The sequence below is a fragment of the Myotis lucifugus genome, unplaced genomic scaffold, assembly GCF_000147115.1.
Source record: "Myotis lucifugus unplaced genomic scaffold, Myoluc2.0 scaffold_739, whole genome shotgun sequence".
Lineage (NCBI taxonomy): Eukaryota > Metazoa > Chordata > Mammalia > Chiroptera > Vespertilionidae > Myotis > Myotis lucifugus.
The window spans coordinates 201,365-225,539 of record NW_005871787.1 but is presented as its reverse complement, the minus strand read 5'-3'; the positions used below and the strand labels follow the sequence as shown (position 1 = coordinate 225,539).

Here is a 24,175-nt window from a genome sequence, read left to right as displayed (position 1 = left end):
TACAAGTTTCCTAATTCTCACCCTTTCTATACTTCTGTTTTTAGCTTTTGTGTTTTGTGTGTCATAAAGTATTTTTAATTCTCTAGTTGATAAAGCCCAAACTATAGATAAAACCCAAAATTTCAACAACATAGTTGTATTTATTCTATGCTTTCAACTTTTTTTCTTTGCTGTAACAATATTTTAATTCTTTGAATTGATGTTTGTTATGTTATCTACTTGGAAATTTAAAATAATTTATTTACTTTTATAGTTAGGATTTAAAAAATTGTATATGTCTGAAACAACACTGTGGGCTTTTGTCTGTAAACAAATGTAGACTAATTTTTAGACCTTAGTTTTATGGCTGAGACCAAAATTTTAATCTGATGATGATGGTGATTGATTTAGTTTGCCTTATAACCCTACATTTTAACATTTTTTACTGAAGACCAAAGTTCCTTTTTTCTAAAACTTTCCTGAATTGTCTGAGGAATTAAATGTGTTGGCAGTAAAAGGATTGTGAAAGACTGCACACATATTGATTTCCTTCAGGTAGTGGTTGCTTGTAATATACAAGCAGGCCTGATTTTATTGCACTTCACAGATGTTACATTTTTTACAAATTGAAGGCAAGACCCTACACCAGCAAAAGAAATTGTGAGTCACCTATGCGATTCTTGCCTTAACTGCGATTATCTCTGAGGTTGGCCTGTACCTCAGTGCACACAAACACATTCCTGACCATTTAGTTAAGTAAAAATTACAGTTAAGTATTTACCCAGTATAGTCCTAGTGTTGTGAAGCTGAATTTGTCCACACAAAAAACCTTTTCTGTTTATATGGTACTAGAGGCCCGGTGCACGAAATTCGTGCACTCGGGGATGTGGGGAGTCCTCTCAGCCTGGATTGAGAGAGGGCACAGGCCAGACCGAGGGACCCCACCGGTGCACGATCGGGGCCGGGGAGGGATGCGGGAGGTTGGCCAGCGGGGAGGGACCGCAGGAGGGCTCCAGGGTGTTTCCAGCCTGTCTCACTCAGTCCCAATCAGCCAGACCACAGCAGCAAGCTAACCTACTGGTCAGAGCATCTGCCCCCTGGTGGTCAGTGCAAGTCATAGCAATGGGTCGACCAGTCGACTGTCTGCCCCCTGGTGGTCAGTGCACATCATAGCGAGTGGTTGAGTGTCCTTAGTATATCATTAGCATTATGCTTTGAATAGCCAGCCAGGCGACCGGACACTTAGCATATTAGGCTTTTATTATAGGATAAGTTTTCAAATATACATAGGATATTCACCATGATAGGCCATAAATGTTGACAGAAAGTAATTCTCAATAAATTTCAAATATTTGAAAGCTCATATAGTACCTGATTATAGGGGAATTTAATAGAAATTAAAAACATTAAGAAATCTAGGAAGTTACCAAATATTTATAAATTTACACAATTCTAAGAACACATGAATCAAAGAAGTTATAAAGGCATATTTCTGACTGAATGAAAATGAAAACATAATGTACCAAAACTTGTTGGATGCAGCCCAAGAAGTGCACAGGGTGAAAAAATAGGTCTATACCTCTTAATAGAAACCTGTCTATCTATATTAGAAAAGAACCATATTAGGGGAAAAAAAAGGTTTACAGTTTTTTTTTTCAAGAAATGGAAGAAAGCATAAATTGCCAATATTGGGAATGAACGTGAAGATGTTATTACAGATCCCACACAGTTTAGAAGGAACAGATTATATAAACACTGGTAATGCCAATAAACAAGTTAGATGAGACAAATTCCTTTAAACTCTTAATTTACCAAAACTGACATAACCTGTCATTTCATAATAGGTATAGATCAGTGGTCGGCAAACTGCGGCTTGGCAAACCCCGGCTCGCGAGCCACATGCGGCTCTTTGGCCCCTTGAGTGTGGCTCTTCCACAAAATACCAGCTCTTCCACAAAATACCGATTTCTGCGCATGGGCCATGAAGTTTTAATCGCACTGTATGTGCACGCCTGCACGTGGTATTTTGTGGAAGAGCCACACTCAAGGGGCCAAAGAGCCGCATGTGGCTGCGAGCCGCGGTTTGCCGACCATGGGTATAGATTAATTCTGTATCATAACTGAATTTTTAATCTTTCCACGGAAGCATAGGTGGCTTCACTGTTGAATTTTATGAACTTCAAAGTAAATAATCATCTTAAATATACTTCTTTAGAAAATAGAGGAGGGGATACCCCCTAATTAACTTTATGAAGCTACTGTAACTGACAATACCTAACAGATGGGAATCAAGACTTCATACTAATGCAACAATGTGAGTGAATATTAGTAAACATTATAGGAAGCAAAAGGAGCCAGACAGAAAAGAATACATATTGTATGATTCCTTTTCTATAAAGGCAAAGAACATGATTAATTTTTAGTAAAGAAACCTAAACAATAGTTGCCTATGGATAGTGGGGATAACAGAAAGGAAGAATGGGGGATTTTCTGTGGTGATGGACGTGTTCTATATCAATTAACAAAGTTGTAAAACAAATTCAAAATGTATTGGAAATAGACTACCTCTGGGAACCGTCTGCTACTCATAGCTTTGTCTTGCTGGAATGTAAAGTAGGCGAAGGGCTAACAGCGGGTCCTTGTAGGCAGTGGGCTAGATACAGGATCTGATCTGTCGTAAAGTACTAAGGAGCTTGGACTTGACCCGATTTACATTTCAGAAAAGATTTTTGTTCCATTTGCTATTTTGTAGGTAGGGGTAGAGGGGCTGACTGCTATACTATACATAGGGAAGACACTTAAAAACTACACTACTCTAGACATGTTAGGGTCTCAGAATATGGAGGAAACTGTATAAAGAAGTCAGAACATCTGAGTTATTGGGAAGTACACTGGTTTGGGAGAGATACATATTAATGTTAGAATCACTGGGTCAGTGGGTGATAGAGCCCCATTAACAAAGGGATGAAGTGGGAAAGGAGATTGGTTTTTGGTTGAAAAGAAAGAATAATCTGTTACTGTACTCCTTTTTTAAATTATGCCAAGGAATGATACTTAATGCACTTTCTAAAGCAGCGGTCGCCGACCACTGGTGGTTCGTGAGGTCCGAGGGGTTGGCGACTGCTGCTATAAAGAATGAACCCATCTCTCGTGATGGAGTGAATCCCTTAAAGCCTTGTTTAGCATGAGAAAATTACATGCACATTTTCCCTGGCGTTAAGGAAAACTAACTTCCTTTACCTTTATGCACAGAGAACATCGAGCTTTAAGATTTTTTTTTTCTAACGTAGAAAGATGAGCGTCTGTGTATGTTCTAACAGGCCCAAATTTGAATACTGTTGCTTTTAAGAACTTAAAGAAACCTTTAAAAGCTAGTGATTATGCTCGCCTGGAAAAATACACCATTGTTCAGCTGTCTCAACAGCACTTCCACAGACAGGATTATAGGGAGCCTTCTATGGTTAGCAGATGCAGAGCAGGTTTTCATTCTTACATTTCAGCTTGAACAGGATGTTTCTCCTGACTCACGTTACTATAGATTCTGTTTCCAACGTGTCTATCTCAACAGCCTTTCTCTGTCCAGAAGCTTTTCTACTGATTTCTTTACGTCGGAAAATAAAATAATTTTAGAAGTGAGAAAAGTTAATGTTAACTCATTTTGTAACAAATTAGTTTTTTCAGAAATAAAAGTGAAACATTTCAAAATACAGCTAGCTCCAGCTAGTCCTGGAATTGGATTTTATTGAGAGACATTTGTAACTATTTGGTTGTTGGGCAGAGGCTTGACAATTGTCAAATTGCTCTCTCTTGAGTCATTTCTTCAGGCTGTGGAAGTGGAATATTCCTTTCAGTTGGGGAGACATATTTCTGCCAGTGCTGCATGTTGTTATTTCATAATAGCAGGACTTATTACCGTTAAAAGTGTGACGTTTGGCCTTATTCTGAAACTGAAATCATCTCAAATTCTAGTACATGTTACTCAGAACTCTGAGATTTTTATTTTAATTTTTATATGCAGACAATTTTGATGTCATTTCTTTTTATAATGCTTAAAGTGTCCAGTACATGGTGTCACAGTTTGAATGTTTGTGGGGGGTTCTAGGCAACATGTCCTCTTCCAAACCTGCCTTCCTCTAACTTAGCCTTCTGTGTTTTCCACCTCGTGCATTAGGCACTCGGACAGCTAGGCTATGCAACTACTTGGAAATGCAAGTGACAGCAGATTTTACAGTAAACCTAGTAAAATGTGTACTGGCTGTTGGAGTTAACGAAAGAGCTAGCAGGATAACGGAAGTACCGTCTGTTATATATCTTCGCTTCTGGTTAACTCTTTAGGATTTCTGTTTTCCCATACAGGAATGTAGAGTGTGAGCATTCATTTTTCTTAGCTCAGTGATAAGGTAGTCAAGTCCATGAATGATGTATAGTATATAGACGTTGACAGCGATAAGATATTGAGGGAGATCAGGTGGTAATATTAAGTTAGCAGAGGCTCATGGGAGGTAAGCACCATGTGGACTGACTACATAATTATTTTTACAGCATTGCTTTCTTTGATCCCCCTGTGGAATATGATATTTCCCAAATTGAACAATTTATAATTTTCAGGTGAAATTTTATTTTTCCTAATATTTGCCAACTCAAATTTTTACATTTTAAAAAATTTCTGTTAGTCTGTAATATAATTAAATTGCAAGATACTTATGTTCTTTAGCCATTGGACGATCTGTTTATGAGCTTACATTATCACTATTTTTTACATATACTGTTTAGAAACATTTACCTAGTAGCAATCTTAATTGGTAGATAGGATTCTCTTTGTTTCTTTGAAACCCCAGTTTTTGAATTTTTAGGAATTATTCCAGTATAATCTGCTGTGTTTTTAGGTTCTTTTATAAACATTGCTTTGTATTTTTTAATGCAGATAAGGAAAATTAATATGAAGACTATTGTCTAATGTCTTTCAGCCAATGGTAATGACAGTAAAAAGTTTAAAGGAGAAGATAAAATGGATGGGGCTCCTTCTCGTGTTCTTCATATTCGAAAACTGCCTGGTGAGGTGACAGAAACCGAGGTCATTGCTCTCGGCTTACCTTTTGGGAAGGTGACCAACATCCTTATGCTGAAAGGGAAAAACCAGGTACGCCTTTCAGAGCCTACAGCTGGCCGCCCAACCAGTCCGCAGGTGTGCGCCAGCCTTTCTCCTGATCGAGGGAGGGCAGAGGGCGGAGCAGAAGCGGGGCTCTTCCTGGTGGTGGTGCTCAGGGAACTCACGCCCGGGGCGAAAGGAGCACCTGGCGTGCGTGCACTCTGAGACAGATTGAGCACTCGTTACAGTGAGATTGTGGAAACACAGATGGAGGACTTTCTTGTCTCTCTGCCCTTTGTAATGTTGGCAGTAAGGGGCACTAGTCGCATCTTGGCTTTAAGCTTATTCCCTGGAAATACCTACCTGATAGCATTAGAAGAAAATAGTCATTAATCCTAGATATTCTTCACTGAGTAGACGTGCCCGTTGCAGTAGGGTCCAGGTATATTAAAAATCATTTTGTTTTAAAATTCTAATACCATTTAGAAGCACTTATGAAATTTAACATTCCCTTAAATATTAATGCTACTACTAATAAGCTGACATTTAATTTTTAACTTTCTTTTGTCTCTTAAATCATACTGCTTTAAAAATGACTTTGAGATCTCTTTTATTCTCTAGGTTAGGAATGGTAAAATTCTGCTAGAAAAAACTTAGCTTTATTTTTCTCTAGTTTTTTTTTCATTTCATTTTATATTTTTTGTTTACCCTCACTCGAGGATATTTTTCCACTGATTTTTAGGGAGAGTGGAAGAGAAAGGGAAAGACAGACAGAAACATTGATGTGAGAGAGACACATCTATTGGTTGCCTCCTGCACACGCCCTGCCCAGGGCCCGGGCTGGGGAGGAGTCTGCAACCAAGATACATGCACTTGACTGGAATCGAACTCGGAACCCTTTGGTCCGCAGGCCGACGCTCTATCCACTGAGCCAAACCGGTTAGGGCTTCTCTAGCGTTTATTGGGGAAGTAAGTATATTTGTGAAGTTTCGGAAATCAGGTGGAAGACGGAAGTACCGTGTACACAGAGTTTTGTGTGCCTAACCTTCAGGAGAGGATTTCCACTTCTGCTTATGAGAGCAGCGAAAGTCACTGGAAAGGTTATATTCTAGTTACTGATTTTTCTTATTAGCTGAATAGATTAGACAGATATTAAAGCTTATTTGAATTTAATTCATAGCATGAAATATTTTTGCATTTAAATGTTTAGGCATTTTTGGAACTAGCGACAGAGGAAGCTGCTGTTACCATGGTGAATTACTATTCTGCTGTGACCCCTCACCTTCGCAACCAGCCCATTTACATCCAGTACTCGAACCACAAGGAACTGAAAACAGACAACACCCTGAACCAAGTGAGTGTGTGTAGGCACATGAATGAAATGGCCGACAGCATAGTAGGAATCGCATATTAACAGAAAATACAGTTTTTAACCATTCTGAAGCTGTTTCCGTGGGCATCTTGTTATTTTTTTATGGCATTTTCTTGCAGTATGTTCTTAAATATTATGTTTATTTACAAAAAAAAGTATGTTGATCTCTTCACATTTCAAATTAGTACTGTGTAAATTAGTTAAATAGTATTTTTTCAATGTTTTTAAGGACCTGGTCAGAATATTCTTTTTCTTGTTACAAGTTAAAATTTTATATAGAAACTGTTTATGCGGTAGGACTGCTAGCTGTTTACACAACTCTACTGCTTGGATTTTATCAGCTAAATGCCTTTGGTTGTTTGACTTTTTATAATTTGTATTTCAGTTAGTCTCTTTAGCTAACACATTTATAGGTTCACTTAATCAGCATTTTAAAGCTATACATAATCCTTGGTTATGTAGTATTTCAGTGAAATGGACATTTCTCTCCCTCAGCTTTATTGAGATGTAATTGACATATAACAACGTGATTTGATACATGTATATATTGTGCAGTGATTACCACCATAGTGTAGCTAACATCTCAAGAAAAAAAAAGGAACACTCTACGAATTTGTATGTCATCTTTGCAAAGCGGCCATGCTAATCTCTATTCTGATTTTAATTGATGTACCTCCAAAGCTAGCACTGACTCTTGTCTATTCTCTTAATGTTTTCTTTTGTGTTCTCCTTTTCCTCATCACTGTTCCCTTGTATATTCCTACTCATCTGCCAGTACAGCTTTTTAAACGGTGAAGCAATGTAGAGTATTTCATTGTTACATTTAACAATTATTTCCTTAATAATGATTTTTTGACCCCAGATAAGGTAGAAAGAAATTCTCTTATCATTGAATCTGTCATAGTAATAATAGGAATAGCATAATAGTTGTAGTAAAGGTAGTCATTTTGGAGCATTTAACATATGATTTAGTTGACAGATTTCCAAAAAATACTGTACTTCAATGTATTTTTTCACATTTTAAAATCTCAGAAATCAAGATGTTTGTTACAGTATTCAGTGTCATGGTTTATTGGCAATGTCTTATTAGTCATACATAAAATAATAATGTATTAAATACCATAACATTATATGGGAAATGTCTTTCATATTTTATCTTGAAGTGTTCCTGAAAATCTAATGGTTTTAAACTAAAGTGCACAACAGTTTTCTAAAAACTTTGATGTCAGATGTTACACTAGTATGAAAAAAGACTTAAATTGTATTGTGAATATTCTTATTTTAAGATTGTATTAGAAATAAGACTATGGGAAATCTTTTGGATAGTAGAGTAATCCTTTTTGAGGTCTGCCATTTGCCTTTTTATAGAGTGAATACTGTTAGATTGAAATGTTATTGTTCTCTAACACTTCCATCTTAATGTTCTTTGGGAGTAAACTACATTGCCTCTCTTGGCTTGTTCAGCATTGGTCCCAATGCTAGATGATTATTTTGAAGTAAATGCTAGACTATTTGCATTAACACAATGCCTGGCGCAAAAGGCTCATTTGAGTGTTAAATTTTATTTATATGTATTTTAGAAAATAAATGAGCTGATAGTGTAACATGTAGCAAAACGTTAGTGAAAATACTGCGTGTGCTTGCAAAGTCCTGGTCTTTGCCTTGCAGCGTGCCCAAGCTGTTCTCCAGGCCGTGACGGCCGTGCAGACGGCAAACACGCCTCTCAGCGGCACCGCCGTGAGCGAGAGCGCCGTGACCCCCGCCCAGAGCCCGGTGCTCAGAATCATCATCGACAACATGTACTACCCCGTGACCCTGGACGTGCTTCACCAGGTACGTGTGTCTGAATTCGCATGTCAGCCAATAGATTGGAGAAGTCATAAGATAGTAGATAATGTTTTCCTTTTGATGTTTTACCAGATATTTACTAAGTTTGGTGCTGTATTGAAGATAATCACATTTACAAAAAATAACCAGTTTCAAGCTCTCCTCCAATATGGCGATCCAGTAAATGCTCAACAAGCAAAACTAGTAAGTGTAGAGCTGTTTTGAGATGTGATCTTTTTCCTAGGCAGATACACACTTGCACGTATAGCCCTGTTAATGCTGATGTAGCTCAGCTGCGCCGTGCATGCAGCGTTACAGGTGGCGCAGACTGCGTCTGTGGGGTGGTGATGGGTCCCACGTCTGCTGTGTTCTCTGCTGCATTCGTAGAACTGGCACTGATGTGGGTTCTGGGACTCGCTCCGCCTGTCACAGCTTCCCCACACCTGGTGCGCCACAGCTCTCGTCCGCCTCAGCCGTCCGTGTGCTTCCCAGTGTATACAGGGTTGGTTCTAGCCTTGCGCATTTAGTTGCTGTGCTTCCATGCTTGTTAAACACTAGAGGTCACATAAAATTAACAGGCAAGGAACCAGGGTTGGGAAGAGACTCCGATAGTTTTTCAGGTGAGGAGATGAAAGCCTCTCTCTCGAGCACGAATCCATGTAGCAGGCAGTGTACCTTCCGGTTTGGGGGGGAGAGCGCAGTGTTCTGTGAGCCATCTTTGGGTTGGGAGCCCTGTATGCTGGGTTTGGTTGGTTGGGGGTTTTTGAACACTGCCAGTAAATGCAGAATTTTGCTAAGAGAATAACGACTCAGAAAAAGAGATGACTGGTGGAGGGGGTGAGGCAGGTCGGGGTAGGGCACTGCGGCCGTCGCCCAAGTCTCTGCTGAGGCTGCTGTGCTGCAGGCCAGGCTTGAATCAAAACCGTGCGTTCCCGTGGGGAGCTGCAGGAGCAGAGGCACGCTCTCCTCGGGCCTGGTTTGCCTCTGCAGCACAGCACGCCCTGACACTGACATGACACTGGCCGACAGCTCAGGATAGGTGCCTGCCCACTCAGATGTGGTTAGAATCCGTGTGGGTGCGCACGCACGTGTGGGTAGTCCCTTTAAGTGGGTTTTCACCAGTATTGTATTGAAATGGGTCAACATGTTGAATTATTTTTTAGGTTAGTTTAAGCTTGGTAAATATATTCACATCAACTCCATCTTGTATATGAAGGGAAGAGGCGTCCTTTTCAGAGTGGGAGTCGTCGAGTAATGACAAACCTTGTGTACTTAAGTAGCCATCGAGCTGTCTGTAACAGGACACTCCTGGCTATTCCTACATCTGCTTCACTCATTTCCTTAGTCAACCACATGGCAATCAAATAGTCAGACTGAGGGAATTAGAGGGAGAGCAGGCCTCCAGCTGTGCAGCCCGCACTCCTCCGCACGCCCTTGGGCACGCCGCGCGGGATTTGCTGCATCCACAGGCTGTTCTGGTGCAGGTTGCGCACCTCAAGGAAGGGAACGTGTTTTGCCCATTTCATGGGACTTGCCAGATGCATCACAGTGACAGTTACTTGGATTGAGCCCTTCAATGTGGCATCAGCAGAAGTGACCTCATAAAACCAAAGCACTGCCACCTGCAGCAAGTGTGGGTGTCACACGGGCATCGTGGCTGCAGGCCGTTGGGGCACTGCTCTGGCAGGACTGTTTGTGACCCTTGTTAATTTTTGCAGATTTTTGAAATTAGAAGTATTCGTACATGTGCCGAACTGGTTGTATTTTAGATTTAAGCAGCACCTTCTCTTTCAAGAAGATAGTACTTGTGAAAACTAGTTCCTGTTCAGCTGGGATAGCGAGGAAAGAAGGAAGATGCTTGATCCCTTCCTGGTCGCTCTTACGTGCAGGCTGTCAGTGTTGTGTTGTCAGTCTGACATTTTGCTGATTGTCATTCCTTCACATTGCTCATGTGCTTTATTCACTCTTACAGGCCCTAGATGGTCAGAACATTTATAACGCTTGCTGTACTCTAAGGATCGATTTTTCCAAACTTGTGAATTTGAATGTAAAATACAACAATGACAAAAGTAGGGATTATACTCGACCTGACCTCCCATCTGGGGATGGACAGCCTGCCCTGGACCCAGCTATTGCCGCAGCGTTTGCCAAGGAGACATCCCTCTTAGGTATGATTTCCATTGTCTGTACCATTGTCCCCATTTGCCAATGGCTTTGAAAGTGCCTGTTGAACTCCAGTAAGTACAGTGAGTCCCCGTCCCCTGCCACCCCCAGCCCGTTAAGAATTTAATAAATTGTGTTACATTTTACTTTTCTTGGGCGAGAAGCCATATGAATACCTTAGTGTTCTTCATAAGGTATATCAAAATTATATCAGGTGTCTTTCACACCCTCACCTGCTCTCCCCAAATAAAAGGAGACAAGCTCTAATGGAGAAATACTGTTGAATTCTTCATAAAACTTTACACTTTAAAGTTGATGTCATGCTGTCTAGAATTAAGTCTAGGTCCAGGCCCCTTGTGCATGTTTTGGGGGGTAGTCTGATTGTTTTCATTAGCACGGCATAGAAACAGTGAGATGTTAGCAGACAAAATCTGGAATGGGAGGAGGACGTATTATATACTCTCGCTTTTAAAAAAATTACACTGGAAAGAACTTTCTATAAAATTTATTTGGTATTTATTTGACTTCACCTTTTTTGACAATGGATTTGACCTACCTAACAAAAACAATGCAAAAATTTGCAGCTGATAGAGTTGGAATCAAGATGAAGAAAAAATAAGGAAAATGTTATTTTGTAAGTAAAATGAATGAAGTCATCACTTAAGATGAAATCTTAGTTTCCTTTTACTTGATGTGCCTGGGACATTCTTGATTTCTGACATTTGTAAGGTTGTCTTTAGAGTTTCTATCCATATGGAACCAAGATTTATGAGTCTCAAAGAAGCTCTTACAGTTAAGTTTATGTCCATCAATTAAAAAAAGGAAAAGTATTATAATGAAATAATTCTTGAAAATAGATATTTATTTCCTGTGGATATGTAACATTGCACTAGCCATTTGTAAAAACGTAATGTAAGTGATGATACATCTTGAATAGAGGCACCCTAATGCAAGAGAAGCAATTGACATTTGAAATTAATTCTGGAGACTTCAGACAAAACTGACCCTTTGTTCTAATTTTCTGCTCCATCCAGCACAAGCCATCTGTTCATCCTGAGGATAATAGATGCTTTATTTTGATAACATTCTTTCCTGACAAGCTCTGTTACTTTATGGATCTAATTTAAGCCTTTATTCCCTCAATTCAGCTTATAAATTAATACTATTTCAAGTGTACCGCTTTTAAAGGTAAAGTTGAGAGAAACAATGAGTGATACATGACTTTTGTTTATAATTATTACTATAGATTCTTAAATTCTTTACCGGTAGAAATTGTATTATTACATTTATTGAATATCTTGTAGGTCCTAGGCATTTTGTTAGGGACTTGGCAGATACATAATTTGATTCTTAAAATATCAAACAAAGGAGAAGATGACATCAAGAGTTTACACGTAATTTCTGAGAAGCTTAAAAAATTCGCATGCAACTCATTAAAGAAACAGTGTAACAGCAAAATACCAAGAAAGCTTAGCTAATATCAAACATCCACTTCCTGGACCCTAAGGTGCTCTGCGCCTTGGCCCAAGTGTTTGTATTTGCTTAGAAGTCACTGGTTCTTTTCTAGGGAATTCATCACTGTTTTCCCTGTCTTTTCAAGTGTGTCCTACATTTTTGCATTGAAAGCATATGAGTTAAGCTTCTCAGTTCTTAATAAATTGTGTAGTGTCTTCCAGCTCTGTGTTGAATACATTAATATATTATGTTTTTGTTTATTCTCTCCACCTGAGGAAAAGAAGGAAGGCGTTCTGTGGTGAAAACATGGGACTTCACCTTCCTTTACTACGTGACTTCATCATTTACCTGTTTTAATGGCTTTGCGTCTAGTTAAATATAACTGGGCTTTTTATTCTCAAAGTACCCTAAAATAGTTTTGGAGGTAGGTGAGTGACAAGTTTTAAAAAATCAAATAATGGCAGCCTCTAGTAATTTGGATAATTTATAAGAGATAACCACTGTTACAGTTTTACTGAAAATACAAACTTTTGTACAAAGTTAAAACCATCTTATTTGCAGTTTTGTGTATAAGTGTCATTAAGAAAATTTTTAAATGAAAGTTTAATACTGCATTGTGTGATAGTGGGCAACTTGGTTGGACATACTTCCATACTTTTTATTACTGTAAGTGGCATATGATAGACACCCTGTACATAACTGTGTTCTCTCTCAAACTATTTCTTTAAGCTGGATTCCTAGAATTAGAATTAACGTGTCAAGGAAAATGTTCAAGGATTCAGATTCTTACTGCACATGTCTTTAGAAGACCCTATTAATTTACACTAACACGAGCGGTACATGAGTCTGCCTATTCCTCCCACTATTGAGTGCTCTTTTTATACTTTGTAGGGTCTTCATTTGATAGGAATATGTCAGATTGTTTATTATTTCATGGTCTAGTGTTGGATTCCCCAAGTATAAGAGAGGAAGAGAGTTAAAGACTTGGAACTTAAAGCAGTGCACATTTAAATCGTGGGTAAAATAAAGCACCAAGAATCGAGGGATGAAATAAATAGGATTAAAATGAGAAGTGCCTCTTCAGTTCAGTAGTTACCGTAAGGATAGTCTCAAGGCATGTATCTCAGATGATAATGGATAGAGGATGTACTAGGAGAAGAAAGCACCTGCCCTGAGGCAGGGTGCTGAGGAAAGGGGGGTGGGGCTCGGGAGTACAGCAGGCCCAGGGCAATGAATGCAGTGAGGACATGCGCAGTCACTACCTCCAGCAGGGACTCCACACCCAGACGCCTGAGTCCAAGATCTGGCCCAGCCGCCACATTTGTAACGAACGTGGTGCCAGCGGTCCCTGGTGCTGTGGCCGTGGTGAGGGTCAGTGTGCTAGTGCCTCTGATGAACTGGGCAGGGCCTGGCATGTAGTGAGTGAGTGCTCAGTGCCTGTCAGCTAGTGTTGGTTTCAGGCTGGCTTCAGTTCTAGAATTCATTGTAGTGACTGGATCCAGAGGACAGTGAGAATGTTGGGGTCTGGAAAATGGAGATGTTGTGATAATCCTCATGAGAACTGGCGGGGTTTTTATTGAGCCGTGCACATTCAGGGGCGGAGCTGGAGTCGGAAACAGTCATTGGCCTTACAATCCCTGTTCTTTTCGCCACTCTGTCTCTGAAGAAAGGGAAGAGGGGAGAGGTGGAAGAAGAGGACTTTGGAAATTGGTTGAAGAATTTAGGACAGTGATGGCGAACCTATGACACGTGTGTCAGAGGTGACACGTGAACTCATTTTTTTGGTTGATTTTTCTTTGTTAAATGGCATTTAAATATATAAAATAAATATCAAAAATACAAGTCTTTGTTTTACTATGGTTGCAAATATCAAGTTTCTTTATGTGACATGGCACCAGAGTTAAGTTAGGGTTTTTCAAAATGCTGACACGCCGAGCTCAAAAGGTTTGCCATCACTGATTTAGGAGTTTCTGATCCTTGCTGAACATGAGATTGACAGTAGGAGATAGGACTTCAGTCTAGTGTACTTTTTAGGGAACTCTTGGGAATAGACTAGGACCGTGGTCGGCAAACTGCGGCTCGCGAGCCACATGCAGCCCTTTGGCCCTTTGAGTGTGGCTCTTCCTAAGCCTTAGGAGCACCCTAATTAAGTTAATAACAATGTACCTACCTATATAGTTTAAGTTTAAAAAATTTGGCTCTCAAAAGAAACTTCAATCGTTGTACTGTTGATATTTGGCTCTGTTGACTAATGAGTTTGCCGACCGCTGGACTAGGAAATCCGCTAATGTTGGCTACCAGAATGTGGGATTGGTGTGTGCACGCGTATTGTTGCTCTTACTACTTTACAAGCTCAGATGAAATCAGAGCCAGAATGGAGGCTTGGGTCTAGCCTCACCTGCACTGCAGGGTGTGAGTGGTGGAAGGAAGCTAGAGCCCCTTGGCTTCAGGCAAGCCCATCGCGGGAGCGGGCACCTGGTAGCTCTGTGGCTATGCGGGCACCGTGTGGGGGGCGGAGAAGCGGGCGGAGTCTGGAGGTGGGTGTTAGGAGGATTGGGAAGTTGAAAGAGTGAATGGCTGAGGCAGGGAGAGGGGAAGAAGACAAGGGTGGAGCAAGAGAGCTGCTCACTGGGGGCCACGTGCACAGGTGTGGCTGAGTGGGAGGAGTAGACAGAGACAGTCCTGCTTCAGGGATGTACTGAAAAGGCTAAGGATCAGGAGCTTTGTGAGACTTGTTTTTTTGTTCATCCTCACCCAAGGATATTTTTCCATTGATTTTTTTTTTAGAGTGGAAGGGAGGGGGAGAGAGAGAGCGATACATCGATGTGAGAGCTACACATCGAGTGGTTACCTCCCACATGCACCCTGACCAGGGCCAGGGATCAAGCCTGCAACTGAAGTATGTGCCCTTGACTAGAACTGAACCCGGGACCCTTCAGTTCACTGGCCGATGCTCTATCCACTGAGCCAAGCCGGCGAGGGTGAGATTTTTTAATTAAAAAAAAATTTTAATTGATTTTAGAAAGAGAAAAACATGGATAGGTTGCCTCCCTCACAGACCCAGACTGGGGATCGAACCCTACACCTTTTAGTGCACGGGACGACCGACACTCCAACCAACCAAGCCACACCTGCCAGGGCAAGATGATTTTTAGTTTGGTAACTAACTAGTTCTTCAGGTAAGTTTTTTTGGCTTAGTGGATTCTGAGAGTTATCACTGAGAATTGAAAATGAAACCAGGAATTAAACTGATTTTAATTTTAAAAATATATATATTTTATTGACTTTTTACAGAGAGGAAGGGAGAGGGATAGAGAGTTAGAAACATCGATGAGAGAGAAACATCCATCAGCTGCCTCCTGCACATATCCTACTGGGGATGTGCCCGCAACCACGCTACATGCCCTTGACCGGAATCGAACCTGGGACCCTTCAGTCTGCAGGCCGATGCTCTATCCACTGAGCCAAACCAGTCAGGGCCTGATTTTAATTTTTGGTGGACTAAAAAAAAAAAAAAAAAAAAAAAAAAGATTTATATTGTTAAAAGGGAATTTGAGAGTTGATAATGCATTTCTTTCTCCTGAGTGTGTGTGTGTGTGTGTGTGAGTGAGAGAGAGAGAGAGAGAAAGAGAGAAGGCAACTGGATCCCATTAATACCAAGGAACTTAACACAAGTGTCAGGTGACTGTTTCTACTAACAGCCAGTTGAGGCAGGGAGACGAGCAATGATGAGACAGTGTCGTTCCCACCGTGAAGTGTGCTGGTGCCAGCGTTAGTGGGACCACGTGCGTCCGCCACAGCCACGTGGAGATCCAGGAAACGGTGCTGCAGGCGGAGGAGGGTCCCTGCTCAGAGTGCCTTTGCTGTGAGGCGTTCGGAATGGATCCTTGTAGACTGACACGGGCATCAGGTGAAGGGGTCTTTCCGCTCAACGGTACGTGGCAACAGCCTGTCCTTGTCCTGAGGACTGTGGTGCTTTCCACGTGCACGGTTAGTGATGCGGTGGCATCGCTGGTTGGGAAGAGCCCGCTGGCGGGTCCAGAGAGGAGACGCTGGGCACAAAGGGCTCAGCCTCAGGTCCTTCTCCCTGGGACTCGCTTTTAAGTGAAACTGGGCGCATGGATGACACAAGATTGGCCAAGTGTAGGTCAGTGTCATGGGTACATGAGTTCATTATTCTAGTCTCTCTACTTTGGTATACAGAGATTTTCCAAGACAAAAAGTAAAATCCAAAGAAAAGTGGAGAAATAAAAAAGGGGCAGATCCCAAACCATGGTGTGGGCAAGAGGTTGTAAGATAAACTCAGCCAGAGCCAAACGAGAGGGGGCAAGAGGGCAAGCAGCAGCTGCTGGAAGGGGACATTTTGAAGTCAAAAGCCAGAGGCTAAGAAAGGGTGAATCTTACAGAACCCTTCAGACTGGCAGTGGAAGGTCATAGTAGTTTCCAAAGTAAAAAGATAAAAATTTGGCTAAAAGAATAAGGTATCTGAAACCAAAGGTAACAGCACGTCCCTGTGACATACACAAGAAGGCCGGAAAGAAAAGAAGAAATACAACGGCAGCTGCGGGACCACAGTACTAAGGGCCAGGTCTACCCGGTCTGTCTAAACTCCCTTCAGGTTGGCTTTCTTTTTGAATCATGGGAAGGAGGACAAGACCATGTCTTCACATCTTAATGAACTAATAGTCACTGAGAAGCTGGTGTGGAAGGATAAAGGATTCCTGTTCGTTGGCCTCTGAAAAGCGGATAAAAGATGCTGAGGTAGAAGGAGATTGTCTAAGAAATAAGTATTTTAAGGAAGAAAGAGCAGCAGAGACTGGGAAGTAGAACGGAGAAGTCAGAAGGACGTAGAAGACGGGTGGTGAAGGACAGGAAACACTGACGGGCCATTTGAAACCGTGGCGGTTGCTTGTTCCTCCCCCTGGGGAGCATTGTAGTGGTGGAATGAAGGCAAATAGATTGTGGTAAGACTTCCTTCAGGCCCTTCGTGTCCATTAAACACTGTTCAGGGCGATTTGTTCATAGCAGTGATTTTCAGCCCTTTCATCTCATGGCATAAACTAAGGATTAACATTCTGTGGCCGCCAAAAAGTCTAGTTTTTTGCCAATATGATGAAAACAATAGGTATTTTCTTTCACACTCGGTGGCTGCTGCTGTATTAGCTATTGGCAGTGGCTGCATTGGGCAGTCAAAGGGACATGGTCAGTGTTCCTGCCTAGTCAGGTGTTGCATGTTGTAGACACATTCACAGCCTCCCGTTGAAAGTCGCTGATCCATAGAAGGGGGACCCACTGGTTTCATGAGCTGTGCTGCCTGGTTTGGTTTCCGGTGTGAGTTCACGAAGACGGCCCTGTGTAAAGTGAGTCACTCGTAGTGAAAGGTGGTTTTAGATGTGGCTTCTCGCTGTAAACCAGGGCGCGCACGTCTTGACTCAAATGTGTTCCACTCTATGCTTCCTTTGCTTTTCCGTGGAAACGCGATGGTTTAACTTGTTAACATAATATAGCATGTACTTTAGTTGTAATAGTTAATGATTTCCCCGAAACCAGCTGTTTTTCTGTAACGACTCCCGGTCAGCAAGCCCTTTTTCTCAGTGTTACACGAATTCCCTTTCAGGAACCACGTGGAGCGCAGCCCCAAGTCCTGCAGCCTTGGTGCTTAAGTTGGTGTTTGTAAACGACTTGTGTGTGTTTCGTAAAATCCGCTTTATTTTAAAATTAGGGCTTCCTGTTGCAGCTGTTCCAGGAGCTCTGAGTCCTCTGGCCATTCCAAACGCCGCAGCGGCTGCGGCCGCGGCTGCGGCGGGCCGCGTGGGGATGCCCGGAGTCTCCGCGGGCGGCAACACGGTCCTGCTGGTTAGCAATCTGAACGAGGAGGTTAGTGGCTGGCCTGTCCTGTTCACCCTTCACTCCATTCCATCTGTGCAAGTTTCCATGTGGATTTCATTTTGCACTTGCCTTTCTTTTATGTACATTCATTAGTCAAAGTATTTTTTGTATGTTTCTACTTCTGAATAAAACCTATGTACCTAAGTAATACTTTATTTCCTTAGATAGTCATATCTCTTTAAATATATATTTTTTTAACCTAACTACCTATTTTTCCTAAGAAAAATATGGTGAAGTACAGTAGTTTGGCTTTTTATCTTTTTGTTGTTCTCAAAGGCAAATGTAATCCAGTTTGCAGATTTAACTGTAAAAAATTTTGCTCTTTGCCTTTTCTAATTATTTGCTTGTTCATTTCATGCTTATGTGTCATTGTATTTTTTAAATCTTCTTTGATGTGAACGACTCTAATCCGTGTTTCTTTAAAGGTTCTTCCAAAGATCTTGCCGAGGCACTCTTCCCGCCTTTTAGTAATTTTTCTTTGCAGTTATTAGTCACTGTCTCCTACAAATATTTTCAACGTTATCGCCCCCTTGTTAAATAGCTTACCGTTGAGTTATTTTTTTAGTTGTACATTTATGTCTGGTATGTTTTATTTTGATTGCTATGAAAGCTGGTATGAAATGTGGGAGGCTCAGTGTATCAGTTTATGGTGTCTAATTTGAACATTGGTTTCATTTTTAATTGGCCTCTGTCAGTATGAACATTGAGCTGATTTGATCATTGGTACTATTGTCGCTCACAGTTCTGCATGTGAAAAGGCTTGACTCAGAGTGCCTTTGTTTTTCTTTTAAAAATTCTGCCTGCATTTCATAACCAGCCATGCTTATGCAGTTACAGTTCAGAGTTTACAACCCTTGTGCATGCTCCTGCCCCGTGTTGAGATGAAATGCTGTAATTGACTCTTGATGTAGATGTACTTTACCCATATTTGTCTTGGATGACTACATTTTACTCAGTTTTTCTTGTACAGTACATAAACCAACCATTTTCTGACCAAATTCCTGCATTTCCTATGTACTGACCTATATTTTATTTTTTTTTTGTTCCCCAATTCCTTATTTTTTTCTTCTGCATTGCTGTTTCCCTTCCCCATTTCATCCTTTCCCCTGTGTGTTCACCTTCCCTCTCCTTGTCTTTCCAAACACCCATTCCCTCCCCTGTCTGACCCTTTATTTTCCTTGTCCTGGTCTCCATCCCTGTCTCCATTCCCTGTTCATGCTTCTGTGCTTGAACAAACGTCCTCGGACCAACTTGCCCCAATTAACCGCCTTGAACCATGATCATGACCACTCACCATTCTGCGGGAACCACCCTCCGTATGGATGATCTGTTCATCTCCGCTCTTCCTCGACTCTCCTCTCTCCTTGTCTTACGCTGCTTGCTCTTCTCTCCTTCTAAAGATGGTTACGCCCCAAAGTCTGTTTACCCTCTTCGGTATGTTATTGTTAGCACTATACTTTTATTATTGATTTGATTTTGGTTTCACCTTAATTCTTATTTGTAGCTAGCACTTTGGCTTAAAGTTGAATAGTAAATCTTTTGCTATTTTTCTTTGCTATTTAAAACTCTCCATAGACACAAAATTTGTTTTAATGCATGCTGATTTATTTTGCATGGTCTTTAATATCATTCACATAGCTTTGAGGGTTTATCAAAATTTGTTCTTTTCAAAATTCACTGTTCAAAATCTTGATCTTTCTTTATTCATTTGTGAGAATGATGAGTTTGAATGAGTGATCATGTTGATGTCTGAATGTTTCATTAATATGTCAGAAAGATAATCGTTAGCCGACTTGCACATAAAATTAATTTCCTTTTTGGATTACCTCTCTGTGGCTCCACTCAAGGTGTTTATGGAGACGTGCAGCGCGTGAAGATTTTGTACAATAAGAAAGACAGCGCTCTGATCCAGATGGCGGACGGGCACCAGTCACAACTGGGTAAGGAAGCTGTGGGCTCTGCCCGTCTTCACGTAGCTCATGTCCATCCGTGAGTAAAAGGAGGGATTGTTTAAGAGCCAGGGCTCAGCATGTCGTGTTAATGTTCCTGTTTTCATGTCAGTAGTGGTGTAGGTGAACATACTGGTGTTTTTCTGCTGTCCTCTTACTGTCTCATGTTCAGTCTCATGGAAAAGGGTTCGGGCTCCAGGAATGCAGTAACAATTGTCCATAAAAATTATGGCATTTATATTATAAAGCTCTTTTCCGGATTATTCCCTGTAATGGAAGTTAGCTGTTCATATAGTCTGGGATTCCAGTTAATGCCAGACTACTTAAATTCTTACATCATTTAGAAGTAATGTAGTCACGTGGAAAATGTATTTTAAGGATACCAGGTTCTTTCAAAATGAAAAACCTGTGCCAGATACACCATTAATTCCTTTTGGAATCTTAAAATATACCTTAGTCAAGTTACACTTAGTTTTGCTTATATAAGTAATCGGTGATTTTAATTAAATTGGTATCTCATTTCACTAAATCAGAATCAGATCCCATGCTAGGTCTAGACTGACGGTATCCTCACACTGATTGACTGTGAAAAGCCTGCTCTTCAGCTGAGAATTCCGTTAGTTGAGATTCAGGAATGATGGTGCCTCAGGCTGATGGCATAGTCACAATTTTTATTTTGAAGTTTGCTGTTTTTGATGTGAGGACTAGTGTAGTTGTACTGTTAATCTAACGAGACTCACCAACTAACCACATAATATCCGGGCCTTTTGGCCTTTGGAGACAAGTAAGCTTGAATTGCAGTGTTTCTTACCAGCGATGGTGGTAGCTCAGACAATGCACAGAACTTGAGGCATCTGCTTTCTACCTCTTGAAGTACAGCTCTCTGCCTCTGAGGAGAGAGGGGCCTTAGGCAGTGTCTCCTTTCCCCACTGTGTCCGCTCTGCTCGGGGCGGCTGGTCCTCGTAAGTAGCATTTTCTTCCTCATCGCGTGGGAGCTGGGAGCTGGGCAGAGCCTCGGTGAACAAGGTACCCGTGGTCATTGTGGCTGAGCAGTACCTGAGGGAGAATGAAAGCAAATCCTTCCGAATGGTTTCTGGTTCTGTTCTATGTACGGACTGTTGTAATGAGTGTAGTGTGCCTAGATTGGGGGTGGGGAGAAGATGAACTTGAGGTTGGGGTGTGGAGTGGGAGGGAGGAGAGGGCAGCAAGGCGTGCTCACTTCCTTTCCTGGGGCCACAGCTGATGGGTCGGCAGGGTTGTCAGGGAAGAGTGGGGTGGGGAGGCATAATCTGGGTTTCATTCTGTGGAGGAAGCTTTCTGCCAGGTGCCTCGTCCGGGGCAAGTGGATTAAACTTGACACCAATGGTTACTAGACACTCAGGACTTCTTTCTAAGTCAGAGACTTCAGATTTTAAACGATTAAAATCATCTTTGCTTTGTGCTTTGTTAAAACGTAGGCATTGTTTCCTTTCTTGTAGCCATGAACCATCTCAATGGACAGAAGATGTATGGAAAGATTATCCGTGTCACTCTCTCCAAGCATCAGACTGTCCAGCTGCCTCGGGAGGGGCTCGATGACCAGGGTCTCACTAAAGATTTTGGTAATTCCCCACTGCATCGTTTTAAGAAACCTGGATCCAAAAATTTTCAGAACATTTTTCCTCCTTCTGCAACCCTTCACCTGTCCAACATCCCGTGAGTATCACCCATGAGCTGGAGCTGGGGCTGGGGAGGGTGGGCCCTTGAGGAATGAAGGATAAAGCTGATGAGTAACCCTTCCTCTTCGTTTTCTCCAACTCCCCCAGCCCTTCGGTCGCAGAGGAGGATCTGCGGACGCTGTTTGCCAACACGGGGGGCACTGTGAAAGCGTTCAAGTTTTTTCAGTAAGCACCCTTTCTGCTCTTTCCCTTGGTGGCTGCAGGGAAGTAAACGTTCTCTTCAAGGGATTTTTATTTTTGTTTATAGAGATTGTGGTTTCTGGAATGGGCAAAACTCAAGTGTGTAACAAAGCCTTCCTAGTTGTTACCAAGTGTCTAACTTGATTCTTTTGCTTCAGAAGAGATCACAAGATGGCCCTCCTGCAGATGGCCACGGTGGAGGAGGCCATCCAGGCCCTGATCGACCTGCACAACTACAACCTGGGGGAGAACCACCACCTGCGAGTGTCCTTCTCCAAGTCCACGATCTGAGGGCGGAGGCGGAGGCGGGTCACAGTGTTGTGTCATCACCTAGTGACTGTTCAGAAAGTGGGGACCAGAGTTTGATTTTTTTTTTCCTTTTTTTTCTCATGCTGTTATCATTCCTTGGTTCTAAAACGAAATGGCGTATGTAAAGGCAGAGTATTAACTGCTGATTCCATCTGTTCGATAGGGAAGCCATTTTTATTGTCTGTTTAAAATTTGTTTAATTTTCCTTTTCTTTTTCAACTTAGTTGACATACGTGCCTTAAAGGAAAACTAGTGTTGCTATTGTGCAATTCACTAGGAATTTACAAGGGATTGCTTGTCTCGGGCACACTGTTATATGGGGATTACACTATGTATAGGCAGGGGTGTGTAAAAAGGTTAAGTTTTTGTTTCTCCTGCTTGGAACGTACTTTGAATTATTGGCTTGTCACATTTCTTTCTATTTAGTCAAATAAGATGCAGGATATTGAAAGAACAAAGCAGCATTTTTTAGTTATACTACCTTAGGCTTTATTGCTTTAAAAACACATTGGCCTTTTTGTATCTCACAATTCTGGTCTAGATTCTGTTAGGAATGTAGGCATTAGTTGAATTAACAAGATGCAGAGTATTAATTTCTGTCAGTTTGAGCCCTACGTGGAAAGCATTGTGGAACCTTAACCTTTTGTACACGCTCTTGTGGGACGCGTCCTATAACTGCTGTCAGCACTAAGTAACGTCTTGTTTGTGGCTGAATACTTTTCGTAGATGTTTTTTGAAGTTGACATGACTTATGTGCATTTCAATACCTATTGCCATCCTTAGTTTGTGATGACGACTGGACATGGCTGTGGATTTCTGAGCATGGAGGCTGGTCTGGCTAGTGCAGGAACTGGTGCATGTCTTTCCAAGATGCAGAGAGTCACTGCAAACCTTTGCAGGAAGATGAATTTTGTGGCAGTTTTCTAAAACTGACAACCAGGTGGGACCAAAGTTTATGTGCCTTTAGTCTTAATTTACCTTGCATTGTAATATTCAGTTTTAATAAATCTTCAAAATATTTTGTATTTAGGAATAGATCTGACTTTAATAAAAACATGGCTCAGAATCTACAGGTCAAATTAATTTGAACAGTTCTTGTCGATCTGAATTGCTGATTCTGTTTAAATGACCAATACTTTTTGAAATTGATGTACTTCGTTTCAAGATTCATAGATTCTGTTATCTGTGTAGACAGAATGGTCATGTATATTTTCTATTAGTTGAGTTTTTACATCCTTAGAAATGTAAAATTCAGTCTAGTTTGGAAGCGGCACAATTAAAAATTACTTTTCTAACAAAGTCGGGAGGTTTGATGGTGGTCTACTTTCCTTGTGTGTACTCTGCTCCCTCTGTAGCATGCTCAATAAACACTGCAGCTCTGCTCACCTCTGTCTCTCTCTGCTGCCTCTCCTGTCCCTGTGCTGTGCGCCCTGGCCCCGCAGGTGGGAGGGCAGATACTCCGACATGCTCTGAACTTGCACCAGGGTGGTGGTTTTATGTTTGTTTTTTAATTTGAAAGACGGTGACTGCTTCCCAGGAGGACCCGGAATTAACATGTCCCACCCGTTACAATCTGCTGCTTAAAGACAGATTGTAGCTCGGCCGTCGCTTTCCCGGTTCCCGGGGTTGGGGGGAGGGGGGTGAATGCAGTGCACCCTCTCCCACTGCCATGCTCTCTCGCGGTTTCACCTCTCCTCTCTGTCTGCTAAGGTCTCCTCGTCCCGGACAGCCCTGCGCTGTGACACAGCGCGCCATGCGGGGAGGGGGCTTCTCGCCAAGGGACACATTCAGGTACTGGAAGCTGAACAGTGAGTTCTCACTTCACAGCTTCTGCTTTTCAGAGGATTCTGAATAAGGTGCTGTATCTATTACTCAAAATACTTCAGGTCACATTTTTCCAAATAGGTATATTGGTGTCAGATAGCTCAGAGTCCTACATGTTGCTTAGGTTGGTTCTGTGATGAAATAACTTAAATGCACATGTGTGTGTGGAGAGCAGTGACCAGGAAGTGGCCTCTGAGTGTGTCGGGCGGGGAGCGTGTGGAGAGGGCACGCCCTCCTCTAGCCAGGACCTAACACAGGGAAGTGGGCACAGAATTGTCTGAGCACAGGTAGGATTTCCTATTTTATACTTAGTCGTTACTCTCCTATATATTTATTCCCTTGAAGTTAATGGGTTTTTATTTTAAAGATTTTGCAAGTAATAGAATGAAAGTGTGCAAATACGTATAAAAACAAACATACT

The 24,175-nt window shown here is 41.6% G+C and overlaps 1 protein-coding gene across 6 annotated transcripts in view; it reads left to right on the top strand.

Annotated features, from left to right (window-relative positions):
• Positions 1-23,315, top strand: part of PTBP2 (polypyrimidine tract binding protein 2) — a 36,507-nt gene extending 13,192 nt beyond the window's left edge. Inside the window, exons 1-12 of one of the 6 annotated variants that reach the window (XM_023746837.1) lie at positions 2,273-2,293; positions 4,947-5,119; positions 6,279-6,422; positions 8,109-8,273; positions 8,361-8,471; positions 10,240-10,435; positions 17,608-17,762; positions 19,175-19,208; positions 19,622-19,714; positions 21,202-21,418; positions 21,529-21,606; positions 21,780-23,315. In XM_023746837.1, the coding sequence (XP_023602605.1) occupies positions 2,284-2,293; positions 4,947-5,119; positions 6,279-6,422; positions 8,109-8,273; positions 8,361-8,471; positions 10,240-10,435; positions 17,608-17,762; positions 19,175-19,208; positions 19,622-19,714; positions 21,202-21,418; positions 21,529-21,606; positions 21,780-21,912 (1,509 nt within the window). In that variant the 5' untranslated portion in view covers positions 2,273-2,283 and the 3' untranslated portion in view covers positions 21,913-23,315. Of the gene's footprint in view, positions 1-2,272; positions 2,294-4,946; positions 5,120-6,278; positions 6,423-8,108; positions 8,274-8,360; positions 8,472-10,239; positions 10,436-17,607; positions 17,763-19,174; positions 19,209-19,621; positions 19,715-21,201; positions 21,419-21,528; positions 21,607-21,779 lie in introns of those variants that run through there. The other 5 variants (XM_006105959.3, XM_006105958.3, XM_014448002.2 and 2 more) reach the window with 5 other exon arrangements.
• The last annotated feature ends 860 nt before the right edge of the window (positions 23,316-24,175 follow it).